Genomic DNA, 13,329 nt, shown 5'->3' on the forward strand with positions numbered 1-13,329 from the left:
AAATTAGGTCATAACATCAGCTAGCACCTTTTAAATGTAGAGAATTACAAAGTGTTCCCATCCATGCATCTATTTTGGCACCTAAATAGAACAATCAACCTTAGAGAAGCAAGTTAAATGGTTTCCACACATGATAAATTTCTTGATTCGAGTGAGACTCGAAACCACAGTGTGAAGGAAAGTGATTCGAACCCGATCCTTTTAAAAACAAAAGGTTAGAGTAGATTTCCCGGAAGCCAGAACACCGAAAAAGACAGCCTCGCAAAATTAGCCTGCATAAAATTGTGGAAAGATTTAGCAGACTGTTTTTTTGAAAATATCCAACAACCAGTACATTTTAATCATACGCAAACACATTGGGTCGTTATGACTCTCGTCAGCTACCAATGGTATTTAAGTGGAAAATATTAATAAAAAACCTGAATGAAGGGCTACGTTTGCAGGCAGTTCTAAAACATATCCACCACCCGAATATGATGCATGTGTTCCAGGATACGGTAAAGTTTGTAGGTCCCAAGTACTGCGATGTGTCCAGTGATCAATTTCTACAATATCGTCATCATCTGACTTAATGTCTGACCAAGACTGATTATAATCTCTCGTATCTTCCTCATTCATCGAGTATGGCCCTTTACAATCACCAGGTATTACTGTCGCACATACGTCTGCAAATAAATGCAGGAAAATGAGTCGATTTGATCTGCCGCTTATATTTCTTTTTCAATTTTTATATGGAACTTTCGGGCATGCTTAATCAAATTCAAAAATAAAAAAGTGCAATACTGGGTTATCTCATTTTGTAAAAAAAATATTTAGGAGAGGCAAACAACTGAGAAATTAGATTACATTAAAACTGTAAAACAAAAATAATCATATTACCATACATTTTGTAAGCAGTTGCGGTTTTAGATATTTTTTCTTGGGCAAAGACATTGAAAAGGGTGTGTTTTTTCAAATGAGCCCATATTTGCTGAGATTTAGATGTGTGAAGTTTAAAAGTTTTGAAAGGTATGCAGATGTCCATTTATTTCTCAAAAATAGAAATATTTGTAATATTTTAACCTAAAGAGCATAGTAATCAGCATTCTTTTGTTGTTTTTATTTCATATGCAAAAAAAAATGTGATCAAGGAACCATAAAAGGGACACAATACATCCATTCTCCCAAAATCGACCCATATTGGAAAAAAACATGTCGCCGAGCTTTCAGTAATATTTTACAAAATGTTCGAGCACAGAACTATGCTCTTTGGCTTAAGCTTATACCAGCAATATATGGAAAATTACTTAAAGCATGTTTTGGTATTTTATTGCACACTTAGCATCCACAAGTAGACGTTAAAATTGCCAAATATTGCAAAAACCTCATGTCGCCAAGCCAATTTGCGAACTAAAAAGGACTAATTCGTCATTATATGGCATCATTTCTTATTGGTGTTTCAACTTTTTAACAGTACTTGTATTTATCATGATACAATGAAGCGTGTTTCCCAGCAGAAATTGGTAGTTTGATAGTAATTTCTCTTTGATTCGATGTCGCCAATACACACCTATGGTACCGTAACGAATTTTAAACATAGGCTAGCGTAAGATGATTACAATTAAATAATCGTTTTGAAAGTGCTTTGAATGTGTAAAAGGTTAAAGTCATCAGTAAATTGCCAATACAAATAAACTCTTAGAAGCCATTCAAAGTCAAAATTGAAAATGTCGCATTTCAAGTACTATGCTTCCGTAACGCTACTATTATAAAAACTGAGCGCCCAAATGTGAGATTGGAGATGGAACGATAAACACTGTACAGAGAATGCTTCGAAACATAATCTGTCACAACGTTAAGTTCATCTTTCTTTATTATATAAGAAAATAAAAGAGTTTTCTATATGCTTCCGTAACACCTATTTTCCGTAACGTTATGTTCCGTAACAAACTAAAAAGCCGTGTTTAGGCGAATTACAGTCAAAGAAATGTTATATGAAAATGGTGTTTTATTCGAGATGTTGTATAAAATTGCTGTTTTATTTTGTTGTTAAAAACTGACATTTTGGAGGAGTATGATGGCAGAAAAATATATTTACAGATAATGGTGATACAAACTGAGATAACGAATCATAAGGTGGAAAATTATGTGAACTAAGTGCCTTCTGTTATTACACAAAATCTGCCGATTGCAAAGTTCTGTTATAGTTCTTAAAATATCTAGTATTTCTGACCTTTTTGTATGGCTTTAAAAAAGTTACTTTTATATGTTCCGTAACAAATTTTCGGAAAAGTTTCTATGACAGTTTAGCTGTATGAGATAGCTGATGTTCTTAAAACCTACTGTTTAATTTCAGAATGTTGTCTTATGCATTTCATTTAAACAATTTTCATTTCCTTTCTTTTGAAGATTCTGTCAAGGTTGCTGACATTTTGAGACATTTTCATGATTTTGCTGATTTTCGCATTTCTTATCAGTTAAATGAAACTTTACAAAGATGTGTAATTTCACAGTCGGTTTTTATTCTTTAATATATTTATTTGTATGTAGAATGACTTTTTATCAAAATAATTTGAAGTAAGTAGCAAATTTTTGCATTTCTATATAATATAATTCAAAGAACCTATTTTCTGTAACAAAATAAGGCACTATCTTCTGGATCTTCGTGGTATCTGTACTTCTGCTAGATCGATGAAAAGAAAAACTAACTTATCAGTCCTAAAATCAGTAATGTTTCATTTTCTTGTGAGTGTAGCCTTTGCGTAAACACTAATGATATATATCACATCCTCGTATGAAACTGTTGGCCAAAATGCTGGTTTGTTTCTTGTGCATGTCACAAGAAAAATAATCTTTATGAAGTTTAATGTTTTCATCTCATCGCGGTCTGTATCTCTTCCTTTGAATAAATTTACTGCAAAAGCATGTTTGACCGCTAATATAAATCATGTAACCGCAATTTAATAAAGCTATGCCATAACCTCAGCTCCGTAACGTAGATTGATAGGGCACTTTTTTAAATTGTCATATCTCGCAGACTTTTTGAGTAATTCTTTTCCGATAAACCGAAGAGTGCTCGAAGTTTAAAAAGCCATATAAACCATAACGTTACCATGAACTTCGAATTTCGACTATTCACATGCTGCAAATGAGTCGATTTTGGGAGAATGGCTGAATATACTGGATATTTCTTTCCTTTTTTCTTTTTTTTTTATTTATTTCATTTTACATTCAGCAGTGATCTTGATTGTTAAACAATTTATTTATTTATTTGGGTTTTACGGCGCACAACACAGTATAGGTTACATGGCTCCAAACAGGACTACAAATTTTGGCTAATGCTCCATTATACTGTTCGCTAAAATATAGAACATCTGGAACAGTAACATTCAAACGGACTGTTGTTGGTGTCAGCATGAAAACAAAAGTGTAACAAATATCTAAAATGCCAAAGACATGCAACAGAGAAAAATGTTTCAATTATAAGAATGAAAATGGAAACAGTGCTATAGAGCCATCTCCATATCCTAGTTTGCATATGAAAAATGTGTATAATTTTATATAAGAACATTTCACTGTCCGCATTACAGTTACCGGAATGCTTAATTAAGGAACATTCTAAATATTTCATCATCATATACATAATTCTGTTGAGCTGTTGTTACTTTCAATTAGAAACATCGGACTACTAACAGAATCAAGACACTTGAAAGGCTTTGAATTCCTAAGCACAAAAATACAGTCCCGTTTACTGACCAAAACTTTATTGCATACTGGACAAGGGTGTCCGGCGCTTTCACCAGTGCTGGAAAGTCTATCTTAAATTCATTTATTCGATTCTATTTTATGTCACAGAATACAAATAAGTTGCCTTGATAGGTGCGTTTATGCGTTTAGTTGAAAAGTCTCGATTTAAACACAGAAATTTTATACACGACATACATTACGTAACGACACAAGAACTAAAACTTCGTACGGGAAAAAAACTGTAAAATAGCCAATCATTCTATTTTATTTCTTCTTACTATTAGCATAGAAAAATTTGCAAGAAAAAAAAAACTGATACTGGAAGTAAGCGCTGATGGAAAGATCTGGTTCTCGGGTAACTGTTTATGAGAACTCGGCACAGTCTCATCACCGCCGAAACAATTACCTTCGAACTAAATATTCCGGTGTGTGCGCCTACAACCAGTTAAAGATTCGTATTTACTCCTCAGAACCACGCACAACCCCCAAGTAACTTTGGATAGGTCTTTTCAATGGCAATACATAGTAATAATTACCTGACATGATTACAAGCAAGAAAAGCTATGTGTGGGTTATTTACGGACCATGATCTAGTTGAAATAATAGAATTTATTAACAAGATTATTTGAAATCAAATAATGCAACAAATCAAATTGATATCAGACTTGGTTTGATCAATACCTATAATGATGATATTGGAAATAATCTGAGCACAACCGTTTAACAGAAGTAAGTCACGTAAAGTCACAGACAACTCTCCAACGATACATTTGAGGTCCAAAGGCTCTAACGTTAAACTGAAGATAGGAGACTGTTTTAGTCTGAAAGTCACTGAGAAACAATCACTTAATTAACTGATTACAAAAACAATGAAGACAATACATTAATTGTCCACAACCAGTCATCCCATATCCTTTGGCGGTCATAGACACAAACGCTCACAAATTTAATCAGAAACCGTTTGAAATCTGAATGTCTCTTTGGCCTATGACGTAATTCACCTTAACAAAATACGGGTTACAAGTATTTGTTGACTAAAGACATTCTGGTCCCATAATATTCCAGTGTTCGATTGGATAGCAAAATCATTGGTGTTAAAATGGACTTTAAAGTTAAAGGTATACACGAACAATTTGTATTACACAGATGTACTATGATATGCGAAAACTAATTTACTTATAATTAGTATCAGCAATATGACTCAGTCAAATGGTGTCTGCTATTATTTGAACAAAACAGTTAACCCGTCATTTGTTTTCAAAATGACTGAAAGTACATTTTTTTCAAAATTTGACGTACAAAATAATGTCGCTGATAATCTTTTAAAATTTAAACAAAATTAAACAATAATGTTGTATGACATAGTAGCAGACTCGGTTTAATTGAATCTTTTCACGAGAGGAACTGAATATGGATAATCACATCCGCTAGCATCGGCTTTTGTAGAATCCAAAATGTCTAGAAAATATAAGTACACAATCAAGTCAAGTTTATACATGCACCTCGTTTGATTCTAAGTTGCCGCAATCTGTATGTTCCGACAAGGTAATGATTGGACCCCAGTGTGGCATACTCGTGATCGGCAGTTATATCGGCCATTGCAGGTACAACTGTTTCATGCAGGTATGCGTAAAATTCCTCAGCGTTCGTTACCTTAAATATAATACAGCTGCTGGTTTTTAACACAACTGACAATATTATCATGGTTGGTAATGCTCATTTAATAGTAAAAATAATGCAATGAAATATTCTATCCTTCATTTACAAAATGATCTTAACATTAAGTTGAAACCATTTTCCGTTGAACTGAATAAAAGCTTACTATACTAATAATATTCTGCTATTAACGGTTCTCCGGCGATGCTCTATTGTGTTGTATTTTCAATGTAAAGTTGTCATATATTCTTTAGATTGTAAAAAGGTTTATGACTTAAGCGGCTTTCCATTACAGTTGGAGCTTGCTATACTGTTAATTATGCCCATATCCATGCTTGTATGCAATTGGTGAATGAATAGTATGGATCAAGACATGACTGCGCGGATGCAAGTCTCTGTTTCCAAAGGTTTAAAGATAGCGGAGATCAGGTATTAATCATTTTATAAACTTGACCTTGACCTCAGAGATCCGTGTCATACACGCAACACACCTTCTCAATATGGTTAACATTTGTGTCAAATTACTTTCAAATCCCTTGATAAATGGTAGAGTTATGGACCAGACAAAAACAGACCATGTTAACCATTGACTTCTATGTGTGACCTTGACCATTGAGCTAGGGGACCGGACAAGAAACAGACCATGTTTACCTTTAACCTTTTAATGTGACCTTGACCTTTGGGTCTGTCTCTTTCGCTTGACACGTCGTATCATTAAAGGGAACATTTATGCTATGTAATTTTAACATCCCTTGATGAGTTATGAACCGGACATGAAACAGGCCCTGTTAACCGTTGACCTTGGAGCTAGGGGTCTGCGTCTTGCACATGACACATAGTTTTGTTTGTAAATTTTTACTTAAAGGTTTAAAGTGCGATGTTAATATGCCCACCTTCGGGGGCATAAAAACTGTATACTTAATATTGTTGTATGCTGTATTATAAAGAGTTTCGCTTTGTGCCAACAAAAAAGGAATTCTCCCATTTTAAAATAAAACAAATGTACGAATAGAGCGAGACCTTTTCCAAATGAAACCCGTTGGAAGGTCTCACAAACAACGACCTGACTGTTTCCGAATTTTGAAAAGCATGGGTGATGTTGCGATGTGCATGAACCATGGTCAGTATCACAGATAAATAGAAGATGTGTAAGATAATGTCCCTTATTGTTACATTCATAAACCATTCAATCTGAAAACAGAAAGATTTATTGCAAATAATTCAAACAAAGAACGCTAAATATTGTTTTAGAAAAATGTTAAAACAAATAAATACGCTAACTTTGATAAACAAAGACATATCACATTTATTCAGAACACGAGTAAATATTACAGTTATTAGGTGACTGCTATCATAGACGAAGCCACTTGATTGGAAACTGATCGAACCACAGAATAGACAAAACAAAGCGTATGTTATGTATTGTTGCATGTAAATTTAAAAATAATTTTAGGCACTTAAACCATCTCAAGAAAATTTATAAAAAGCGTTTAGAAACAGATTATACAATCACATATTAAATAACAGCATGTATTCAGTTGCAAATAAGGTAATAATAACTTATTGCCTACAATTTATTTATAATCATTAATCAAACCTATTAATAGTGCTAGTTGAAGCCAGCAGTTATTAGCCATGTTTTTTCTCGATGATTTAACACCATTAAATAATTGGAAAGGAATCTTTTTCTCGAAATTTCTGGTAAAATTTCTTCTGCATATTTATAAAGAATATAGTTTAGCCGTGTTATTACACTTAATGAACTAGACATACAAATGTATTTGAAAATTTGAAAATATGGACACATATTTGGAATTAAAACCATCTCTTACCAACCTTTAATCTTTCCTTTATTTGATCAAGAAGTCTTTTAGGGAGCGGTTCCATTACAAGCTGGTGGGTCTCTGGTGGCTTAATACATACAGAACGCAAGTATTCTTCGTCCAAATCTAAAACACACAATTTATTTTGAAATGTCTCTAAATAATGTTACAAATCTTGAGTTTATGCGAACATGCACATTGTATGACCTGTAACAACTCTCACGGTCAAGTGTGTCGCTTCTTGACTCTTATCTTATCTCTCGGCAACACCAATTTCAGTAAAACTAAAATTTTGCTAAGAGGTTTAACTTGAATCTTGAATACAGTTTTATGTTTCATCGAGAGATTTAGGTCAAATGACAATTTTCGATTTATAATGGTAGAAAAGACACCCAAAAATTATCTACGGCATTCATGTGCTCCTAGATTGGTTACAGCCTATACACAAGCCAGCCGTAAAGCAATGAAGGGTGAGTGATTTTGTTTCTGATTGTTTCTTGATGGAATAAAAATCACATCGACACAATTTATACCATATGGCGACTTTTCAAGTTTTTGATGGAAGATCAAAGGTGCCCCATCTGATTCCGGACATGGGCGATACACTGGTTGAACCACCAACCTTCAGTAAAACCAGCAGAATGGCTTCCTTAAATAAAAAATTATACATGTTTAGAAGGATTCCGAACCCGCTGTGTGGCGAAAGTGATTTTATGTCAGTGACCCTAGCCACTTTGCGTCGAAGGTCCGGCGCCTGCTCGTGTCTGAGTACGTGTAGAGCTCATAACGTTATGAGTGTTGTACCTAGTTTCCTTTCCGGGATACTGTCATCAAAGTTTGCGGTTTTCTTGAATACTAACGTCAACATGAACGCAATGCCAAACACCTTTAGAAAATAAGTTGTACATGAATAAGATTTTATGTTGTAATGAAGTACGGTATAACCTCTCCAGAGCGGACCTCTTTTAAGGAAATACCTCTCTATAACAACATCTTCAAAATTTCCCTAAGCTGAAATATACTATCAAATTTACCTCTCCAGAACAACAACATCTATGTAACAGTCAATATTTGTATCTTCCAAAGGGTGTTGCTCTACAGAGGTTGCACTGTATAACAGTTTAATTTATTTGACATTAAATATTAAAAGTTGTATCAGGCATAACTTGGCATAAATGTTTACCATTATAAAGTTCAGCATTACAAATACAAATATACACTATTTTTAATGGCATGTATCTGGAATACTATTTTATTACCTTTATTGGCTGTTGAACAAATACACTCTGGAAGAAACCTGTGAAAAAGGATACTAGCCACTCTGCGCTGCGGGTATATCCAAACTTAAGTCCATACAGTGCGACAAAGTAAGAAGAAGTTAAGCATGTTGTAATGGATAAAGTCCACGCTATGTAAACAATCCACCAAGGAAATCTGCAAGTAAAGGGACAGTTTTGAGAATTATAACTAGTATTATATGTAAAGAAGAACTTTTTACGGGTATTTAGTATTGTCATCTGTTAAACCATGTGATAAAAAAACTTTAACCATAGTTATATGCGATAAAAAATACTTTTAAAATATCTAGAATGATGTACATTTATGCGAGAACTGGTGGCAGAAATACAAATCCTGATTTCTTGCCAGGGCATGTTGAGTATCATAATCATTATTTTTATATTTTTGCGCTTTGCTCACGGTTATAGACACAAGTGTCTCCAAAACAAAATAACCATGTAAATACGATGTAAATATGTAACGAAACTTCTTTTATCTGTAACCAAGCATGTCGATTGAAATGTGTAATCAGAGCTCTGCAATTCATTCAAAACATACATCAATGTTTCATTCTTTTAATCAAAGCACATAATACAACTAAAATAATGCGGCGATATAATACGTAAAATTTGTTAAAATTTCTAAACATACATCTTTCCATCTTTTTTCTTTTCAACTTCGGTTGTGCAAGCTTCTAAAACAGTCTTTTCCGTTGGCCTGAAGATGAAAATTCAACTCAATATAAAAAGGAACGGTGTTACCGAGTAGTTACCAGAGGGCGTGGTCAGTGTTGCATTTTCCATTGCTGTTCATGAACTCAATCAAACCGAGTGTGCAATTTTCACTGTTATGGACGTGTTACATCTTCCTGTTTTTAAATACGATTACAAAGTTAAATTTGACGCGAGAGCTACCTACCATTTAGCACCATTCGTGTGCCAAGAATTAGTTCTTTGCTATTTTATCCGCGTGTACTTTTTATATTGGACATAATAATAAGAACAAGTTACTATACTCGGAGTTGACTATATACCGCGGATAATAAATTCATGAAATTATTCCGCTGGTGTATAACATCACCGCCGTGTTTCAACATATCAATCTGGTGTAGTAGAACAATGAAGCTTTGCAAAATGCGGCTAGCTGGGACTGTATATTGTTTTAAACTATTCTGTTCGAAACGATTTAAATAGAACATATATCTCTAATCTAAATATATAAGAAATATGGCAAAGGCTTTTGCAATAAATGCAAACGTACTAATCAATGCACCGGTATTAATTAATTTTGTTTTTCCCAGTTCCACATCATTTGATACTGATAAAATCAACGAGTGTTGATTCTATTTCTTAGGTTTCATAATGAGAATCACAAACAAGAATTATCGTTTTTTCCCCAATTGCTATATCTAGTATGTGCACAACTGCTACTTAAAGTATTATATATACCACAATGAGTATCTGAAATCTATTTTAGTAGGTTTAATTGTTCGCACATGTAGCTGAGAACACACCATTACATTTATTTTCTCGCGGTTATTAATATTACGTTCACCGATTTATAATTCTATAAGATTATTTCTGTGATTTATATACTGTATTAAAACCTCTTACCTTGGGACCCTCGTGAAATATTTCATTCCTTCAATATTATGCGTTTTAGTCAAAAGCATAAGCCGTTCATTTATGTCCATCATCACTTTCTGCCATGTTGTCCCATAGATAGCCTCTAAAAAGTGTTCTATTGGTATGTGAGGTTCTTCCTTTTGTGGTTTTTTCTTCACTCTTGAGAAGAGCTGCGCAATAAGTAGATTCATTGGAAACATTATCAGACCGCTTTCTACGCCTGTAAAGGAAATAAGGGTGAAAATATAATGGTCACTTCGGTTCTATTGTGTGTTTACAAACTTAATTTAATGCACAACACCACTTACATTCTCGATCATAATCTTAAGCAGAACACTTACATCTTTTTATTCAGGCAAATATTTCGGCATTAAAAATACTCTGTGAGTGCGGAAAGAACATGATCTGAAATGGTCCAGCAAATATGACCACCATCTCTGAAATATGGTCCCGATATTTATGCTCGGTAACCCGTCTTATAAAGACCAAATGTTTCCGCTCCAAGTATATCAAAGTTATTGTCTGAACACAATCCGACGGACAGATGTACAAACTAATGTATATATTCTCTAAAATGCCAAAATTAAAAACAATCAAATTTCACAAAATGCAAAATTACAATTATATGAAATTACAATTATACAGAATATTATATACATGAAAACATTTTGAAACAAATACTAGTATAACAGCAGTAACCGGTGCATATAATTATTATAATGTATACGTATCAAATGTCCGCATATGTACTAAGCTTATTTTAGATCTGTCTTGGAATATCTCACTTATCTCCAAGTGCTCACCCCTGCGTGGAATTATATTTGTTGTGACGCCGTTCAGTCATATCTTTACTTTTAGTAACACCCCTTTCCCACGAAACAACAAAATATCAAACGAACCTATAATAATCTGAGAAAGGGATAACCTGAAACCACCAGTAACAAGCTGATCCTCTGGATCGTCGGTTGGTATTCCATAAAACATCAGATTTGTCAACATGGTCGTCAGAAGCAGCGTTAGGCAACATGTTAGTCGTTGTACTCTTGTGAAAGTATTACTTGCAGACTTTGAAAAGATGCTCATCCAGATATGACCATCTCTAAGGTCTTGTGTAGATGTGACTGTAAAGTTATATTTCCTTTTTAATTTCAATTCTTCCTGAAAGCAAATATCGAGTAAGCTAGATCAAAAGTAAATTTGTTTTTGTGTTATTTTCTTGTTGCATTGTTTTATTTTTTTTTATTTTTAAGGGGACATATTTCTAGATGAACATTAAAATCTCGTTGTTCTTTCAAACAAAAATAATGATACTAGATATTGAAAATCATAAACCAGTACTGTTTATTTAGCTAATGTTATGTGTATCATATTAAGTACAGCTAAATTCTATCTGATGTGCATCAAATTTTAATAGCGTAAATAACGCTTTTAAGAGGTTTCTACATGTTAATAGAGAATCTTTTCAGGTTAAAAGTCCTTAAAATGCACAAAATCACATTTTTTTATTTATATTGCAATTAGTAATTAATGAAAACATTTAATATGATCTTTGAACTTCAATAGCATACACGCAGCGTGTAAAATACGATAAAAATACGATCAATAAAACTATATGTAAATAACTGTCGAGTTATTATTCTGAAAAAAAATTAATGCGGCCAAACTATCGTCCTTAATCAACATTGAAGATATGTACATGCCTCTGTTACAGGTTTTAGTGTAGTGGTTGTCATCAATAGATTTCCTCGATCTACAGCCAGCCAGTCGTTATATACAAATGTCCAGGAACAGTCCATTTGGATATCTTTCACAAAAACCTGGTTCACAAACCTTGTACAGGAATAAAGACAAACATACAAACATACATGCATACTATTGCTTGAACAACCTATACAGTGTGAAACGTGTGTTAAACCTGCAAATGACAAAAGCTACAAGAGAGGCATATAAATTCTCGATGAATATTTGACACAAAGGTACACATATGTGAAGTGCAAGTCTCCTCAAATATATTAAACAGAAATACATAAGAAGACACTGACACGGTTTACATAAAAGGTAAATGGTAAAACTTCAGACAATTTAACAAATAAAAGAAGAGCTAACAAAGTATCTGATGTATGCTCCCTGGTATTCTACGTACAAAGAAATAAAATATTATCTGTTGTTTCAACATGCAGAGTGTTATGATAGGAAAACTTCTGTGCATACACTGGCCTGCAGTCCAAACAATTATTCATCAGGGTTATATGTCTGAAACTAGGAATTTAAAATGCCAAAGTTTCTTTTGTAACAATCACTGTATTATTTGGAAGGTTGGTATTGCAATAAAACTTTGCATTAATGTGTATCCTGCAAACAGTGATATGTCAACCAAATATCATTAATACAAATACGATGTAAAAAGGTTAAAACTGTGCTAAAACAAAATTACAAAAGTAGAAAAGATTGTTTTTGAAACAACAATATACAATTTCGTATTTACTGAAGACAAGAGGTTGTAAATAAATAAAGGCATTCGGAGTTATACTCTCCAATGTTAAATAATTTGGTCAAGACATCATGTTTGAGCATTGATATGCATTCCATACCAGTGAGGACTTGATCCCATGTTATCATGCCAAAGGCTAACCGACTTAATATCACCTAGACCGTGTTCTGTGGTAATAAGAAACCAATCTTCGTAACCAGTTTGGAAACATTTTCTTTCAGGCGTTTTCAAACATTTTCTAGGGCAGTTGTATAGTGCTCCTGAAACATTAAATTTGATCCGTTACCCATATCTCGAGGACAAGAAAGAGCATATTTCCTTTACATTCTCTTTTTTCCAAGACATCTTTAATTATCTCTAAGAAAGAAAATTATTGTGCTTGATAGGATCAATTAAATATATTAAAATTGTTTTACATATAAGTAAAAAAGAAAAGAAACTGATTGTAAGTAAATCAACAACTTAAAATTCTGTCCTGTTCGGCAATAATTTATACGATACTGAATTTCTTTTCTTTTCAGAATTTTGTAACAGCAAAGTACCTTTAAGATAGATATAAACATTTGCTGTTGTTCCAGCTTGATTCCACCATCCTGTGGTTATGCACACAACATAACTGTATGTGCGAGTCGCTACATTATCTGAACAGTATATTACTCCAGCCTTTCAATTAAAAAGATTGACAACAAGGTAATTATCTGTGCAAGCAGCTTCATTATCTAATAAGTAG

At 33.4% G+C, this 13,329-nt stretch overlaps 1 protein-coding gene across 2 annotated transcripts in view; it reads right to left on the reverse strand.

The window, feature by feature from the left end:
- LOC123531971 (polycystic kidney disease protein 1-like 2) overlaps positions 1-13,329 on the reverse strand; it is a 33,241-nt gene that overhangs the window by 1,248 nt on the left and 18,664 nt on the right. The window contains exons 11-22 of one of the 2 annotated variants that reach the window (XM_053518570.1): positions 13,142-13,262; positions 12,700-12,859; positions 11,809-11,938; positions 11,008-11,266; positions 10,097-10,328; positions 9,135-9,200; positions 8,465-8,639; positions 8,010-8,091; positions 7,219-7,331; positions 6,403-6,573; positions 5,229-5,379; positions 420-665 (exon numbers count right to left, since the gene is read on the reverse strand). In XM_053518570.1, the coding sequence (XP_053374545.1) occupies positions 420-665; positions 5,229-5,379; positions 6,403-6,573; positions 7,219-7,331; positions 8,010-8,091; positions 8,465-8,639; positions 9,135-9,200; positions 10,097-10,328; positions 11,008-11,266; positions 11,809-11,938; positions 12,700-12,859; positions 13,142-13,262 (1,906 nt within the window). The remainder of the gene's footprint in view (positions 1-419; positions 666-5,228; positions 5,380-6,402; positions 6,574-7,218; positions 7,332-8,009; positions 8,092-8,464; positions 8,640-9,134; positions 9,201-10,096; positions 10,329-11,007; positions 11,267-11,808; positions 11,939-12,699; positions 12,860-13,141; positions 13,263-13,329) is intronic. The other variant, XM_053518571.1, reaches the window with a different exon arrangement.

Source organism: Mercenaria mercenaria, chromosome 11 (assembly GCF_021730395.1).
Source record: "Mercenaria mercenaria strain notata chromosome 11, MADL_Memer_1, whole genome shotgun sequence".
NCBI classification, from domain to species: Eukaryota; Metazoa; Mollusca; class Bivalvia; order Venerida; family Veneridae; genus Mercenaria; species Mercenaria mercenaria.